The sequence below is a fragment of the Malaclemys terrapin genome, chromosome 20, assembly GCF_027887155.1.
Source record: "Malaclemys terrapin pileata isolate rMalTer1 chromosome 20, rMalTer1.hap1, whole genome shotgun sequence".
Taxonomy (NCBI): Eukaryota; Metazoa; Chordata; order Testudines; family Emydidae; genus Malaclemys; species Malaclemys terrapin.
This window is the reverse complement of record NC_071524.1, coordinates 15512252-15529635: the sequence shown is the minus strand read 5'-3', so window position 1 is coordinate 15529635 and position 17384 is coordinate 15512252. Positions and strand designations below refer to the sequence as shown.

At 57.4% G+C, this 17384-nt stretch overlaps 1 protein-coding gene across 2 annotated transcripts; it reads left to right on the top strand.

The window, feature by feature from the left end:
• The first annotated feature begins 787 nt into the window (after positions 1 to 787).
• On the top strand, positions 788 to 15611 carry LOC128826528 (cytoglobin-1-like). Of its 2 annotated transcripts, none has more exons than XM_054009851.1 (6): positions 788 to 877; positions 1183 to 1506; positions 7961 to 8068; positions 9028 to 9148; positions 10003 to 10083; positions 10858 to 15611. In XM_054009851.1, the coding sequence occupies exons 2-6, from the start codon at positions 1274 to 1276 to the stop codon at positions 10981 to 10983; spliced, it is 669 nt and encodes a 222-aa protein (XP_053865826.1). In that variant the 5' UTR covers positions 788 to 877; positions 1183 to 1273; the 3' UTR covers positions 10984 to 15611. The 2 variants fall into 2 exon arrangements, with proteins under 2 accessions (XP_053865826.1, XP_053865828.1); XM_054009853.1 differs by lacking the exon at positions 788 to 877 and adding an exon at positions 937 to 1020.
• Positions 15612 to 17384: the final 1773 nt, after the last annotated feature.

The window sequence follows — 17384 nt, the reverse complement described above, 5'->3', positions numbered from 1 at the left end:
CCTATCCAGCCTGTCTTGCAGCAAGTCATCTGGACGAGACACCCACTTCCTTTGGCCGTTTGTTCCCAGCGTTCGTCATCCTGACTGGGAAAATACCGGGGTCTTATTTCCGGTCAGAATGTGTCTAGCTTCAGCTGCCAGCGGTGATTTTTGTTCTGTCTCCGCTAAACACACGAGCCCTTTAAAGCCCAGGATGTTTGCCCAGTATACGCTGTGCTCAAGTAACCAGGGCCATAGACGCGGTAAAATCAGGTCACTTCTTGATCTTCTTTGTGATAAGCCAGCTGGAGCGTCGTAAAATCTCTCTCTCTCCCGCGGGCATCTTCTCCCGCTCTTGAATCATTTTTGTGGGTCTTCTCTGCGCCCGCCCCAATGTTGCAACAGGCGTGTTTAAATGCGCCCCCTCCACCCCAGAGCTGGGCGCAGCATCCCAGGCCCGGGCTCACCGACACCGCCTCGCTCCTGGTCTAGATAACACTTAGTCCTGCCAGGAGTGCAGGGGACTGGACTAGATACCTCTCGAGGTCCCTTCCAGTCCTGCGATTCTATGAATGCTGTGATTATTTCTATGCAGCTACCAAGAAGCCGCGTCCCGAGAGCTTGTTATCAGCCGCAGGCCCAGGACGGCGAGCGTTTGGCTGGGGAGCTCCCCCCACCAGCACGTGCGCTGAGTAGGAGACCTGACACTCCCATTCATTATGTTTAGATCAGGGCTCAGCCTGCGCTGTCTAGGACCCTGGAGCGGCTGGACCGTTCAGCTCTGTACAAATACAATCCACCTGCACGCGTGAGCTTCAAACACACCCGGGCGCGCGCCGCTGGCCTCTTTCACCATCTCCAGCAGCCTCCCGGTCGCCCGGGGTGGGGGGCTCTCAGGGTAGGTGGATGAGACTGCACCGGGGGTCCCCGTTATCAGGGCGTTGGCTGGGAGCGTTTGGGGTTTCAGGGCCCGATCCCCAGTGGGTGTACTCAGCCAACTTGGAAGGAGCTGATTTATGCCAGCTGTTCTTCAGGCTGAAGGTCTGTTTCCCTTTAGATCGTTAGCTAGTTCCTGGTGCTTTGAGCTCCGAGCTCTGCCCTTGGGTACACGCTCTGGGGCTTCTGTCCCAGAGGCGGTACTAAGGTTTAAATTCAGTCCAGCGGCAGGTTCTTAACTCATTTGTTGTATCTCTATCTGTCTAGCTGGTTTGGAAGATCCAGGAATAGAACCCAGGAGTCCGGCCCCCCGACCCCCTGCAGCTCTGCTGGGGGTGGGTTTTAGTCCCCTCTCGGGATGGGGTGCGCTCTGTCGGGTTCTGGGATCGCCCCGGGGAAAACCAGCTCGGAGTCCAAGCGGAGCCCGTCGTCGGAAAACCTAGCGGCGGCGAAAGCGGGCCCGGAGCACGGAGGCGACGGGCTGGGGGCAGGTCCCTTTCCGCTGGCGGACGCGCAGAAGGAGCGGATCCAGGAGTCCTGGAGGATCCTGCACGACAATATCGCTCGGGTCGGCATCATTGTCTTCATCAGGTGAGCGAAGCTGCGGGTTTGGGGTGGTTGACACGGGTCCAGACGCCCCCGATCTGTGTGATCCCCGCTCCCCTCCCTGGTGCTGTCCTGGAGTCCGGCTCGCTCTGGGGTGCCTGGGGATGTTGCTGGTGAGGGACAGTTTTTGCCACCGAAGAAAATCCCCCGACTGGTTTGGTTGGTAAGAAGCCGATGGGAGTTTCTTGGCTTTAAAAAGTTCTGTGTTTCTAGCAAAGTGCGTCTAGCTCTCCGGTGTTCAAGGGGGCACGAAGGAACCCACGGGCCCAGACCCCCAACTGATGTCAGTCGGCATCGCTTCTTTGACTCCCGTGGAGCGCAGGCCCATTCACACCAGCTGGGGGATCTGACTCCGATGGGGCCGAACCTGTTTATACTGGCTGCGGATCTGGTCTGACTCCACTGGAACGCTGCCCGTTTGCACTAGCTGGGGATGTGTGGCCGTGGTGCCGGTCTGGAGCCAGCCTTCGAGATCACCACTGATCTGTACGGAGGAAGTCCTGGCACAAGTCTTTGGGTCTCACTCTTAGCGGCAAATTGTTTCCGGCCTTGCGCCAGTGTTTATTCCTGCATTTCACATTCGAACACTAGCGCTGTCAGTTTTGATTCCTGGGTTCTGTTCCCACCTCTGGGAGGGGAGTGGGGTGTGGTGGTTTGGGGGGGACGACGACTGGGTTCCATCCCAGCTTTGGGAGGGGAGTGGGGTCTAGTGGTTAGAGGAGGGGGGCTGGGAGCCAGGACTCCTGGGTTCTATCCCAGCTCTGAGAGGGGAGAGGGGAGTGGGGTTGGGAGGGGCTGGGAGCCAGGACTCCTGGGTCCTATTCCCAGCTTTGGGGTGGGGAGGAACAGTGGCTAGTGATTACAGCAGAGGGGGAACTGGGTTCCAGGACTCCTGGGTTCTATACTTAGTCCTGGGAGGGGAGTGGGATCGAGCGTTACCCCAGGGGAGAACAGGACGCCTGGGTTCCGTTCCGACACTGACTCACTGTGTGACGCTGGGCAATTCTCCCCTCTCCCTGCCTCAGTTTCCCCAGAGGTATGGAGACTGGCTTGTGGTGCTGAACGCATGCGTGTCTGTAAAGCGCTTTTGGACTCTTGGCTAGACATAGCCAGCCGCAGTTTATCATTGTAATACGCTCAAGCAAATACTTGTCAGTCAGCGCACTTGTGGGGCTCTCTCTGAATTAATAGTCTTTGCGATTACTGGGGGGCTGCTCATCCCGTGCTCTCAAAGCCCTACCCGAAGGAAAGGTCAGTATCCTTCTTGCCTTCCTAATAGAAGGGGGGAACAGAGGCACAGAGAGGGATCTGCCCAAAGTTAGTGCCAGGGCTCAGAACAGAACCCAGGAGTCCTGACTCCCAGGCCCCACCCCCATTGCTCCAGCCACAAGACCAAATACCCTTATAAGACATGGGACGAGAACCCCAAAATCCTTATGCTGAGCCCTGCTACTCTAACCGCTCCTCTCCCAGAAAGAACCCAGGAGTCCTGTCACCCAGGCCCCTTGGCTCTAACCACTAGACCCCACTCCCCACCCAGAGCAGGGAGAGAACCCAGGAGTCCCGCCTCCTCGTCCCCCCCTTACTCTTACCATTAGCTGCTGCTTTGTTTGGCTGGATCAAGCATTGGAGGGGGGAGGTCAGAGGGGACAGTTGGATACTTAGCGCTGGGGAAGTCTGACCCGCAGCCTGCCAGCTGCCACTCATCCACAGAGCTTGCGCCCACCCCGGCCCACGTGCCTCAGTGCCAGCCCGTTAAGGTACCCCAGGCACTTTCCCCTGGAGTCAGCGAGTTGTCGCAGCTTCGCGCTAAGGTCCCCCGAATCACCAGCGTGGCTTAGCGCCCCCCCCCCCCCCCCCCCCGAGATTTGAAAGGAGAGGACAGATTCTGGGCATTCCCCAGCTTTTCGCTGCCGCCGGGAGGAGCGAGCGTCATTTCTGTTTAAAACGAGAGCCGAGGGACTCCCAAAATCCCCTGCCTCCCGCAGCTGGGACTTTGGGAAAAGATCCCAAATATCAGGAGACTCCTGACGAAATCACAACAGTTGGCGGCACGGATGTTGGCCGAATTTCCCGGAGGACAGAGAATAGCCAAGCCCCCCACCCTGGCGAGAGGCTCAGGGGCCGTTCGGGCTGCCAGAGCGAGGCAAAGGGCGCTGAGCGTGACGGAGAGCCAGGCCCAGAGGAGTTGGGGCAGAGAAACGGGCCTCTTTCAGGCCGCGTTCCTCCACCAGGAAGGGAGAAGAGGCACCAGCCGGGTTTAACTTTCCCCGGGCAGCGTGATCTGTAACCCCCACCCCCTTGGCTGTTTAGCTGGGAACTCCGGCCCCTCTCCCATGGCAGCTGAGCCCGTCCTGTGTTCCATATGGCATCAATTACTCCAATTACCCGCCTGCAGGGCTCCTGGCTAATCCAATAGGGGAAACAGCAAATTGATTGGAAACACGGCAAGCCTGTCCGATCGCATCAGCTGCCAAATGAGGGTCATTAGGGCCTGCTGGGAAACAAAGGCTGTGATTAGAGCTGGAGCTGGCGGGCTGGATCTCAGCACCCCTTAACTTTGGCCTCGTGCCCCTTATAGATTCATTAGGAGAAGGATGCAAATTGCACGGCGCAGACCCCGGGCGAGATCAGGACCCCGTTGCGCCGGGCGCGGCGCAGACCCCAGGCGAGATCAGGACCCCGTTGCGCCGGGCGCGGCGCAGACCCCGGGCGAGATCAGGACCCCGTTGCGCCAGGCGCTGCGCAGACCCCGGTCAAGATCAGGGCCCCGTCGCGCCGGGCGCTGCCCAGACCCCAGCCAAGATCAGGACCCCATCGTGCCGGGCGCTGCACAGACATCCAGTGAAAGCTAGTACCTGCCCTAAAGAGCTCACAATCTAAATACCCAAAGGTTGGGAGGGGAAACTGAGGCACGGAGATGGAAAATGACTGGCTCCCAGTCACCCAACAGATCAGTGGCAAAACCAGGGATAGAAGCCAGTCGCCCTGTGTTCTATCCCGTTCCCTAATAGGACAGGGTGCATCTGGCAGGCAGGACTGTAGGGGAGAGCCCTTCCCACAGCGTGCCCGGGGCCAGTGTTGTAGGGTAAAAGGCCTGTGTTTGCCTGACAACCGCATGGCTTATGAACCCTGACATCCCAGTCCTCTGCTCTCGCCGGCCAGTGTCTCAAAGAGCCCAACAGCCGAAGGATTGCAGCCCCTTCTCATCCTGGCTTGAGGTGTGTTTCTTTCTAAGTCACGGGTTCCCGCGCCCTAGCTCGCCCCATCCAGCAGGATCTCAAAGGACTTTACAATAGAGGTCAGTGGCATTATCCCCATTTGACAGATGGGGAAACTGAGGCACGAGGCAGGCGAAGGGTCAATCCACTAGGCCACGTTGATTTCTGTTCTACTCTCAGCAGGTCTCACTCCCCAGGCCTTGGTATCTCAGGCCAGTCTCTTTCTCTCCTGCTGGGGGTTTGCTCCCCCAGCTCCCTGGTCTTCTCCACCCATGGGGCTGCATTCCCAGGCTAACTCTCCTTGGTCCTAGACCCGGCCCTTCCCCCAAGCGCTCCCGCCCCTCCACCTGGAGAGGTGAGCTGAGGCTGGCACAGGACAGCTGCCCCCTCCCCCCCCCACATAAAGGGGTTGGATTCTGCAGTGCGACGAACCAGGAGCCCTGACGTGACGACCGCCTTTCGCTCCGTCTTAGCAACCGGATTCTGCACCAACACGGCCTCCCACCCCCGCCAGCCCCGTTGCAGCGCCAGCAATAAACCGTGGCACGGTCAGGTCTGCAGAAAGGGCACGGCCCAGGGGGTCACCCACTTCTGTGGCACCCCCAGGCGCCGGGGCGCCAATTAGCTTTCCTCCCCAGTGGGCAGCCCCGCGGATCTCGGTGGAAGCCGTGAGGGAGTTTTATTTCATCCGTGCGGCTTTTCCTCCTCTCCTTTATTGGGCCGCTTTGCATAAAGGTTCATAATTAACCAGCACCGGGTCCCCCTTCCCCCCCGCCCCCGCCCTCACAAATAAACGAAAGTGCAGGCCGTGTCACCAGCTGCCCACTGACTGAATCGGCCAAACTATGTGTCATAAACCCCTCTACTGCTCTGAGCCAGTGGGGATTTTCCACTTCTGGGCTTTTGGAGCATGCAGAGCCGAGTTCTATAGCCCAGCGCCTCTCTGGGGACTTGCCGGGTCTCGCAGAGGCTGAGGAATTAGCCCCAGGCGAGGAATTACCCGTGATTCCCTTTCACTGAATTTGCTCAGCGCATAATCACAGACCATTAGACTGGGCATGTCATAGGGGGCCTTAAATCCAGGCCTCTCAAAGCACTTCACAAACAGCGGCAGGAAATCTCACCGACCCCAGGACGTGACCTGCTTTTACTGGTGGGGAAACTGAGGCATGGAGCGGTGAAAAAGCTTGCCCACAGTCACACAGCAAGTCTAAGGCACAGCTGGGGAGAGGACCCAGGAGTCCTGACGCTCACGGGGAGTCCGGGCCACAGCTGGGGAGGGGACCCAGGAGTCCTGACGCACACAGGGAGTCTGGGCCACAGCTGGGGTTGGGACCCAGGAGTCCTGACACTCACGGGGAGTCTGGGCCACAGCTGGGGAGGGGACCCAGGAGTCCTGACGCTCACAGGGAGTCCGGGCCACAGCTGGGGAGGGGACCCAGGAGTCCTGACGCACACAGGGAGTCTGGGCCACAGCTGGGGAGGGGACCCAGGAGTCCTGACGCACACAGGGAGTCTGGGCCACAGGTGGGGAGGGGACCCAGGAGTCCTGACGCTCAGTGAGTGAGTCTGGGCCTCACCTGGGACCAGGCCTCAGCTGGAGGACGGTGTCCAGTTCTAGGCGCCGCGCTTTAGGAGAGACGAGGGCAAATTGAAGAGAGCCCAGAGGAGATCAACAAAAAGAATCCAAGGTTCAGCAAACCTGCCCTAGGAGGAGAGGTTAAAAAACCAGGGCCTGTTTAGTCTGGAGAAAAAAGACTGAAGGGGGGATCTGAGAACCGTCGTCAGATACGTCAAGGGCTGTTCTAAAGAGGACGAGGATCAGCTGTTCTCCATGTCCGCCGACGGCAAGACAAGACCTAACGGGTTAATCCACAGCCCGGGAGATTGAAGTGAGCTATTAGGAGAAACTTTCTAACTCTCCGGGGAGGGAAGCTCCGGAACAGGCGTCCAAGGGAGGTTGTGGGATCCCCGTCATTGGAGGTTTTTCAGAACTGGACGGACAAACCCGGTTGGGGCTGGCCTAGGTTTACTCGGCCCGGCCTCAGCGCAGGGGACTGGATCTGATGACCTCCTGAGGTCTCTTCCAACCCCACATTTCTGATACTGATCGGGCCGGACTCTGCTTAGCCGGCAAAAGCCAACAAGCCTCGAAGCCTGTGGCACCGCTGCCTGCAATTTGCTGCTGCCTTCCACTGGGCGCAAGCAGCTGTGAATCGGGTTCCCCCCCGGCCGTGCCGCATGGGGCGAGGTGCTGACAGATGGCTCTCCCAGAGCTCCCCTGTGCAGAGCAATCACTCGCCCAAGAGCGCTGTGTTTAGCACGGATGCTTGCGGAGCATCCCCCGAAGCGCTTCGTGCGGAGTGTTAGCCCAGCTGTGCGCTTGTTTCTGTGGGGCTCGGCAAAATGGGGCCCCGCAAGCGGACAGGAGCCTTCCTATCCAGTCTGTCTACATTAGGGCTACTGGATTACGGTAGCACCCGCAGGCTGCATCTGAGATCGGGGCCCCGTCGTGCCAGGCGCTGCCCGGACACACAGCGACCGAGATCGGGGCCCCGTTGAGCCGGGCACTGCCCAGACACACAGCGACTGAGATTGGGGCCCCGTCGTGCCGGGCGCTGCCTGGACACACAGTGACTGAGGTCTTGGCACTGCCTGGCACAGTGAGGCCCCAGTCTTGCTGGCACCTCTCGACATGACAGTAATACGGGTAATAAATGATAAAAGGGAATTCCAGTATCTCACCAAACCCTGTGAAAAGGTGTGTGGTCTGAGCCCCTTAGTGTTCCGGGCCCAGGAGCCAGGACTTCTGGGTTCCACGCCTGGCTCTGGGAGGGGAGTGGGGTCTAGTGGTTACAGCGGGGGGGAGGGGGGGGGCTGGGAGGCATGGCTCCTGGGTTCTGCTCTGGGAGGGGAGGGCTGCTCTGCCAGTTACACGAGGGGCACTTAGTCAGGATTCCTGGGTTCTCTCCTGGTCACTTCCGAGGTCAAGTCACTTCCCACATTGCCATCTGTGCAGGCAGGTGACCGGCTCCCACCTTTGTGATGTGCTGTGGAGGGGGAAGGGGCAGGATACGTGGCAGAGGGTTATTTTGACACCACCACTAGGGGTCACGCCCGTGCACGTCACCCAGCTGCCCTGTGGTACAAAAAGACCCAGTGAAACGGCTCGTGCGTGTGCCCGATCCCCTTGAGTCTGTCTCCTCTCCCCCGCTCAGGTTATTCGAGACCCACCCCGAGTGCAAAGACGTCTTCTTCCTCTTCCGGGACATCGAGGACCTGGAGCAGCTCAAGATGAACAAGGAGCTGCGAGCCCATGGCCTGAGGTGGGTCCCTGTGGGGGTGCCAGGGAACCCGCTACCACGCCAGGCCTGAGCTCCTGGGTCTGTGAGGGCGCGGCCCTTGGGGCACAAGGCTAATGCAAGTGGCTGAGCGACAGGAACCAGGACTCCTGGGTTCTATTCCTGGATCTCAGAGGTGAGGGGAGTGGGGTCTAGTGGTCAGAGCAGGAGAGAGGCTGGGAACCAGAACTCCTGGGTTTGTTCCTGGATCTGGGCGGGTAGCGGCGTCTCACCTCCCCATGCTGGCTAGCGTGGAAAGGGGAGCTGCTCCCCAAAACGAGGGTGGGCTCTCCCACCAGACCCGGTTTTGAATGGTAAAGTAATCAAGCCATGGAAATGAGAGTGGTCTGAGACAGGGAGGGTAAGGGCTGGAGTCAGTCCCATAAGGGGTGCCCAACCGTGGTATGGGGTGGGGGGCCTGGGAAGAAAGTTGGAGGGGTTGGAGAGGAGCCGGGGGAGCTTTGGGGGGCTGGGAACAGAACTGTGGGGGGCTGGGGGGAGTTGGTTAGTCAGTTAATTTGCTAGATGGATATTATTACTGTCTGAAGAACAAGGCCCTGACATCTGCAGACCAGCCCTTGTTAGCCTGTGGAACTCCCTGCCAAAGAACGTTACTGAGCCAGGTCGACGCTAGACCTGTGCCCGGGGCTTGCTTTACAGAGGTGCTGAGCACCCACAACTCACTGTGCAGCCAGTGGCAGCTACCAAGGCTCAGAGCCTCTGGACATGAGGCCTGAGGGTTCTTCATGTTCATGCATCAGGGCATTGGTGCTGGAGGGGGTCAGGAAGGAATTTCTCCTGGCGTAAGGTGGGCTCCCTCAGCTTTGTCAGGCTAGAGGGCTGGATGTTGGCAGAGTATGGCACATCTCCCGCATACTTCTCTGACCCCTGGGGAGCGATGCAGCCACGCCCCCAATCCAACGCTTGATTCTCCCCCACCCCAGGGTGATGTCCTTCATTGAGAAAAGCGTGGCCCGGCTGGACCAAGAGGACAAGCTGGAACAGCTGGCCTTCGAGCTCGGCAGGAGTCACTACAGATACAACGCCCCTCCCAAGTACTATGAGGTGAGCGCCCCAGGGACCTGGCGGCAGGGTAGGGGGCGGACCTCCCCATTCTGTGAGGAGTTGGGGGAGCTCCTGTGGGATCTGCTTACCCCCGTGGGTGTTTGGAACCAGGCTCTGCCGTTCTGTGCAGGAGGGTATCCCAGAGTGCATTGCACCATAGTGGCAGGATGGGAGCCATTTCCCCAGCACATTCCAGTACAAAGCAATTTTCCCAGCATGCACAGGTACAAACTGCTTTTTTTCCCAGCATGCTCTGGTACAAACAGCTTTTTCCCATCATGCACTAGTATAAACAGCTTTTTTCTCAGCATGCATGAGTAGAAATATCTTTTTTCCCAGCATGCTCAGGTACAAATGCTTTTCCCCCAGCATGCACTTGTCCAAATGGCTTTTTTCCCCGGCCTGCTCCCGTAGGAACAGCTTTTCCCACAATTCACTAGGACGAACCGCTTTTCCCAGCATGCTCCAGTACAAACCACTGTTCCCCCACAGTTCACCAGTTCGAACCGATTTCCCCAGCATGCACTGGTACAAACTGCTTCCCTCCCCCCCCCCCCCCCGGCCCCCTTCATGCTCCAGTACAAATGGCGTTTTCCACCGTTCACCAGGACGCACCAATTTTCCCAGTCCCAGTATACCCTGGTGCGAACCGATTTCCCCACAATCCACCAGTGCAAACCGCTTTTCCCAGCACATCCCAGTAGGAACCACTTCCCCCCAGCAATTTGCGAGTATGGATTGGCAATCTGTGTGGACGGCGGTGCCCAGCCACGTCCGGATCCATCTGTAGCCCGGGCAGGGAAGGGCTGGGGCTGGCACCTCCCTCTGACCCCACCTCGGCTCTCTGTTTCCAGTACGTGGGCATCCAGTTTATCAGCACCGTGCAGCCCATCCTCAAGGAGCGCTGGACGCCGGAAGTGGAGGAGGCCTGGCAGGTAGGGAGCAGCTTCCATGCTGCCGCTGGCAGAGGTCCCGTCCGCACCTGGGTGGGCTGGACCCCTTCATCCTGCCCTGAGCCCTTTGTGTGGGGCTCCCGCCGTCAGCTGCAGCCAGAGGGGAACTAGACGCGGCCGCTTGGGGGACTTATGGGGGGGCTTTGCCCTCCTGGTTGGCCTAGTAGTGGGTTTGGAGCCCAGTTCTCAGCAACACACAGGCTCCTCTGGCAGCATCCAGGGGCCTTGATGTGGATTGAAATGGTCCACTGACGATCCACCCCATACAGGCCTCCCCAGGGCCCACGAGGGGCGGATGGGGGGCGTGGCCGGAGCGCACTGCGCTGTGGCTATTCGCTGCCCCCCCCAGGGCCCACAGGGGATGGAGTGTGACTTAGAGCAGCCCTCAGGCTACCCTAACTGGGGACTGGGCTAGGCCCTGCACGGTGTATTCAGGGAGTGCAAAGGGGGCTGTATTGCGATACAGATCACGCAGAGGGACTATCCTGCCAGCCCCTGCAGCCTTGGGCTGGAGCATGCTCAATGCAGACGGAATCTTTGGGGAATTTAGTTGCCAAACTCTAACCAGTCTCTACTGAGCACATGAGAACTGAGATATCCCCCCCTCCAAAAAACTTCCAACTTAGCCAGACATGAGTGGATTGTCACAGGGAGGGCAAAAGGCACCTCCCTGGCCCCAGGGCGACCATGCACGAACCAGCCGCCCGGCCAGGCCTGCTTCACCCCTTTTGCATTCTCTCTCCCCTCCCCTTGCAGAGTCTGTTCAGGTACCTGACGGCCACCATGAAACGGGGGTACTACGAGGAAGAGGAGAAATCGGGCAGCATCAAATCCCCTGCCTTGAAGAAACCCGGGACTGGATCCATCCTGAACAGCATATAGGTCCAAGAGCGGGCGGCGTAGCGCTTGGCTTGGCTTGCTGGGATATTCCCATAGGACCTCTCCTTCCCCCTGTCCACAAGGACTGCCCTTGCTTATTACTTTCACAGACTATGATTCCAGCTGAATCCAGTTGTGATTCCAGGGCAGAGGCTGGATTTTTGCTGCTGGTCGGAGGCCCCATCTGTGTAGCCGGGGTCCCCCCCCAGGGGTCGCTGCAGCAGGTAGAGGCAGTAAACTATCTCTGAACCCTTTCTACTTTGGGTATAGGCAGTTCTGGGTGAGCTTCCTGGAAGGGAAAAGGGGCCGAGAACAGGAGTCGGCTTTAGAGACCGGCGTGAGGGCCTTGATTTCTATATATGGACTGTTATCCGCCAGGCCCATCTAGCAGCGCCGGGGAAGGGGTTAAACATCCCCCGAGTTGGCAGAGCGGCAGTGTTAAAGGTGACTCGCGAAGGGAAATGAAATTAGGGTGGGTGCCCTCTCCCCGTTAGGCTTCTTTACAATGGATCCAGACACCCTGAGAAATTAAACTCAGTCCGCCCCAGCTGCCAAATGGGAAGAACAACCATTTCTTGCAAGCTGGTAACAGTCTACTACCGCTGCCAGCTCTGGGAGTGACTCTGTTAGCTTGAGTGGTGGAGGCCCGTGCTGAGGTAGAGACAGACAGAGCGGGAGACAAGGAGACAATCTGGGCAGGTTCAAACCTGGTTGATGACCCTGTACTGGGTGCCGGTGTAAAACTGATGCTGGAGAGGGGCAGTGAAATCACGTGGACCTCAGGGAGAGGGGGCAATAGAACAGAAGTAACCTTACGCTGTGGTTAAAGCACTGGCGAGGGATGCAGGAGACCAAGGGGCACTCCCCACCTCTGCTACAGCTTCCCTGTGTGACCTTTGGCAAGTTACTTCATCTTTCTAGGCCTGGGTCCGTCCCCCCCCCCAGTCTATACAATGACTGTGCCTTTGCCCGGTTAGACTGGAAGCTGTTTGGGGCAGGGGCAGTCTCCCATGGGGCCCTGATCTCAGTTTGAGATGACAGCACAGCAAGCTTTGACAGTAGAAACATTGACCTGGCAATCTACCCGGCAGGACTCGATGGAGAACTAGCCCTGGGGCTGGTCTAGGCACAAAAATTACACCAATTTAACTAAACCTCCCGCCCCCAAAATTCAAAGCCAACTTCGTTAAATGAGTGCAAACCCACCTTAACGATTATTTATTCTTTGTATTATGGTAGCACCTACGAGCCCTAGCCATGGACCACGCCCCCTTTGTGCCAGGTGCTGTACATTTTTATTGTTATTACATGTATTACGGTAACACCTTGGCGCCCCAGTCACGGAACAGGCCCCCCACTCTGCCAGGCGCTACCGCTGTCAAGATTTTTGTGGGCTTGGGGGCAAAGGAGAGTTTTAAGGGGAGCTTAGAAGGCGAACGATGAAGTGGCTTGAATTCAAACTGGCTCTGAATGGTTCCGCGGCAGCGGGGGACTTCCTCTGTGTCAGGCGCTTCCCCCTCCCATAGGGCCTTGAACATCCGTATCTCACAGTCCCTATGTGAGGGAAGGAAATGCGGGTATCCCCCATTACACAGATGGGGAAACCGAGGCCCAGATCCACAGAGGTATTTAGCTTCCTAACTTTATTTGAAATCAGCGGAAGTTAGGCGCCTAAATACCTTTGAGGGTCGGAGACATCAGGTCACACAGAGAGCCTGTGACATTTAAGCTAAGCGGCCATAAACTAGGTTGAAATCTGTATCCATCCTAAAGAAGTGTTTTCACCGTCAGATTGACGCTCACGACACAGACACGCCCTTCGGCCCCATGACACCCCCCCCCCACACACACACACACACTCCAAACGCAGGAATTAACTCAAGCGCAAAAAGCCAAATCCCCACCCGGCAGAATTTTCACCCCAGAAACGGAGAACGCCATGAAATCCACTAGGGACGAGGCTATTGCTCATTTCACACGGCAGGCCCCCAAATTCCACAACGATGGGGAGCACTAGAAAACCGTAAGGCCTGGTCTACACATAGAGTTTGTCCTGGTATCACTCTATGGGTTAGGAATGTGATGTTTTTAACCGATATAGTTATACCGGTATAAACCGTAGTGTGGATGCAGTTATACTGGTATAAAGGGGCCTTAAACCAGTATTATTCTCCATCATGTATGGAACTAGCTGTGGGAGTAAAGTGGTCACGACCGTGTTAATTGGGTTCCCTGGAGCATAAGAACATAAGAACGGCCCTACTGGGTCAGACCAAAGGTCCATCTAGCCCAGTGTCCTGTCTTCCGACAGTGGCCAATGGCAGGTGCCCCAGAGGGAATGAACAGAACAGGGAATCATCAAGTGATCCATCCCTTGTCGCTCATTCCCAGCTTCTGGCAAACAGAGGCTAGGGACACCATCCCTGCCCGTCCTGGCTAATAACCATTGATGGACCTATCCTCCATGAACTTATCTAGTTCTTTTTTTAACCCTGTTATAGTCTTGGCCTTCACAACATCCTCTGGCGAGGAGTTCCACAAGTTGACTGTGCGTTGTGTGAAGAAATACTTCCTTTTGTTTGTTTTAAACCTGCTGCCTATTAATTAACTTGGAGTATTGTGGGCTTACCCTCTCTCTGTTTCGCCGTCATCCCCCCCAACTCTCTTGCGATGCCATGAAATAAAGCAGCATTCCGCATTTGCGGGCGGACCTTTGATTTCTGCCCCTGCTGTCTGAGAGCAACTCTTGTCAGTTTCTCACGGCTGTTTCCATGGCTGGTGCTAATTCTCCTGCTTTGGGCCAGGTTCTTCCCTTCTGCCAGCGGTCATCCTCGATTAACCCCACGTCCCCCCGTCAGTCCTGGCCTCTCGGCCACCGCCAAGCGAGCAATATTCCGCTGATGCTTTTTGCTCTGCCACGGACACGTGGCCACGTCTCGCCTCGTCCCCTCATCCTGCGATGAACCCTGGCATGTTCTGCAGTTTCGGTGCCTCGTGCGCCCGCCTTCTAAACTTTCCCCTCCAGCTTTCTGAGCTGGTGACAAACTCCTGGAGGTTTGATTGCTGGGAAAATTGCTTTCGTTTGCAAGGCAGTAGCCGATGGAATGGTTGCTGCTAATCCTTGTTTTCTGCAGGAAGTGCCTCGATTCCCCCCTCCGGCGCTATCTTGTGTTTTGCCTCATCCCTGGGTTTGCAAGTTGCGAGGGAAAATACGTCCACTCCAGGGCCTGCAGGCTGGGAAGGGGTTGCTTTGCTTGATTGCATCACAACAGTGTGCGCGCGCTGGCCAAGTGGCGGGAAACTCCCTCGGCCTCTCTCCAAGGTCTTACAGGAAGGCTGCGGCCGAGCTGGAAAAGGGATGCCACACTCCCATATCCTAGGGTCAAGCCTTAACCTAACCTCTAGGGGGTGCCGGAAGTAAGGGGGGGGAGAAGGGTAGAGCATGGCTCCATCCCATAATACTCTGGGCAACCTAGTTAACCCTATCACGACCGCAAAAGGACATTTGTACTGATGTCGCTGGGTCCATGCTGGTCCACTTGAATTGGCTCGGGACGCCTTTCTGACACAGACCAGGGCTAAGACAGACAGACGAGGGCACAGATCCAGTCTTTGTTTCCTCGGCAGGTCACCTTTCGACGCGCCCTCTGATCTGCACAGGGGCCAATTTTTTTCTATTTATTTATTTTTTGATGCTGTCTTGCGACCTGGCCTTCTTTGGGACCCAAACCGCTGCTTTCTCAACAGCTGTTGCGTGAGTCACCAAGTGGAGGGTTGGAGCTTTCAGCGGGTCAGGACAGTCCGTGCTGAGCTCCCAAATCTTCCAAAACGGGCGGCTGATTTTGAATGACTGGGTGCACGGCCCAGGACTCCTGGGTTCCATTCCCAGCTCTGGGAGGGAGTGGGATGGAGTGGTTAGAGCAGGGGGACTGGGTGTCAGGACTCCTGGGTTCCATTCCCAGCTCTGGGAGGGAGTGGGATGGAGTGGTTAGAGCCGGGGGAGCAGCGGGGTGGGGCTCCTGGGTGCTATTTATGGCTCTGGGAGAGGAGTGGTGTCTAGTAGTTAGAGGACAGGAACAGGGTGTCAGGACTCCTGGGTTCTCTTCCTGGCTCTGGGCAGAAGGGAGTAGTCTAGTGGTTAAAGCAGGGGAATGTGTCGATTCTAAGGCCCAATGGGGCATTGTGATTGTCACGGTTCGTTGTCTGACCGCAGAGAGACAGGCAACATGATCATCTAGTCTGACCTATAACACAGGCCAGACAATGGCCCCAAAACACTTCCCAGAACAGATCTAGAAAAACATCCCGGCTTGATTTTAAACGCGCCTGGAGAATCCACCAGACTCCGGTGGGTAATTACTCTCACCGCTAGCACTGGGCAGCCAGGATGCCTGGGTCCCAGGCTGGGTTGGTTAAAGCCAAGGGGAGCTGAGAGTGCTCAAGGCTTCCGAAAATCTAGCCCAGGTTGGGCACCCAAAAGGAGTGGCTGGTTTTACTAAACTGTCGGGTGGATTCTAGGCAGTCTAATTCCCTGCGTTAGCCCCGGGCCTGCCTTCTTCCTATACACCCCCCTCAGCTGCGTAGCGCTGCCTGTAGTGACACAACACGGTTAAATAAACCCACAGTGCAGATCTTGGTGTACGGATCATTTTTTGCTTTGAAATGAAGGTGATTTTAAAAACAAACCAACCCAATACACTCTTAAACCCAGGCTGATAGCAGGGGACTGGGGCACTGCCTGTAACCTGGCCTCCCTAGTGGGGGGAACTGGCTGGCTCGGGGGGTGGGGGATTAGGGAATGGGGCATGGGACCTTTCCCTCTAGAGGGCGCTGGCTCCAACCTGGCCCGAAGGGTGGGGGGACTGGCTGGCCTAGGGGGTTGAGGAATAGGGCATGGGGCCTTTCCCCTCTAGTGGGTGCTGGCTCCGGACTGGCTGGCTTGGGGAGTGGGACCCGGGGCCTCGCACCTCGAACCCAGCTCTAGTGGGACAGCGACCAAGAACGCGGCAGCTGCTCCACGCTGGCTCCTGCAAACCGCCACTGCCCTGGGACTGGACGCCCCGGGGCCGTGAAAGCTGCATGGTCCCCCCAGGATGGAGGGAGGAGGTGTCATGGGAGGGGGGGGATCATATTGCAGCTATTCTGTTACCTACCATGTGGCTCTCTGCCCCCCTAGTGACCAGACTCTGCCATAGATGCTGGAGATGCCTCTGGCTGTACCTACCTGGAAGTCAAAGGTTCAATCCCAAGTACCGGAAATTCACCCCCAGCCCGTTGTGTTGCATGGGGATAAGCAAACATCCAACTACCACCCTCAATGACCATCGCGTGGCAAAACTGTGATTCCCCCTTGGCTTGTTCTACAGAGCGTATAGTGTGGGAAAAGTGCCCTCCGTGTGGTGGCTGGGCGTGGGGGGGTAAAAGGCAGGGTTCCCAGCCTAGCTCCTGGGTTCCCAGCCTAGCTCTGCGAGGGTGAGCTGTTGGAATGGGCTTGTGTCACCCAGGGGTGCATTGACAGGTCCCCTGCTGTGCTAATCCCCACATGATGTGAGTTGGTACAGTCCCCTCACTACACTGCTGTTAGCTCTGGAGGGCCCCGGTTCGGTTCCCGGTGCCACAGCATCATTAATCCAGGCTCCGTCGCAACCTCCGAGCAAAAGGCTCTCGTGCCCTCCAGCTGCAGCCACAGTGTGTTGGGCTGTTGCTTTGGGACTGGTGCCATTATTTGGTATGAGGTGATCTGCGGTAACACCTAGGAGCCTGTGGCATGGCCCAGGCCCCCATTGTGCCAGGTGCTGTACATTTTTATTGCTATTAGTTGTATTATGGTAGCCCCTAGGCGCCCCAGTCATGGCCCCGGACCCTGCTGCGCTCGGTGCTGTACAGCCGCAGAACCGAGCTGGTCCCTGCCCCAAGCAGCTGCCGGCTGCGGTGCGTTTGCCCACGACACAGAGGAATTTTTGCCTCCATTTGGAAAACAGGGCGGGCCAGGGGGCTGGGATTCAGCCGTGAACAGCTTCTGCCAAAGCGCCGCGAGTGCGGCGGCACCTCCCGCCGGGGAGCCGAGTCTGCCGTGGCTGCTTCGCTTGGCCTCTCGTGGCGCGGTGGCCTGTCTGGTGAAGCGGCGGCAGGATGGCAGCGGGAGAAGCTCGCCCGCCGACAGACCGGCCAGGCCTGCACGTAGGTCGGTGTAGCTTATGGTGCTCAGGGGTATCAGAGGGGTAGCTGTGTTAGTCTGTATCCACAAAAACAACGAGGAGTCCGGTGGCACCTTAAAGACGAACAGATTTATTTGGGCATAAGCTTTCGTGGGTCAAAAACCTCCCTTCTTCAGATGCATGGAGGCATAAATATATATTGGCACATGAAGAGAAGGGAGTTACCTTACAAATATATATATAGAT

Excerpts from the sequence above, each read along its gene's own strand:
- LOC128826528 (XM_054009851.1), top strand. The coding sequence starts at position 1,274 with ATGGGGTGCGCTCTGTCGGGTTCTGGGATCGCCCCGGGGAAAACCAGC. Across the intron at positions 1,507-7,960 it reads GGCATCATTGTCTTCATCAG|GTTATTCGAGACCCACCCCG; the intron begins GTGAGCGAAGCT and ends TCCCCCGCTCAG. Across the intron at positions 8,069-9,027 it reads CTGCGAGCCCATGGCCTGAG|GGTGATGTCCTTCATTGAGA; the intron begins GTGGGTCCCTGT and ends CCCCCACCCCAG.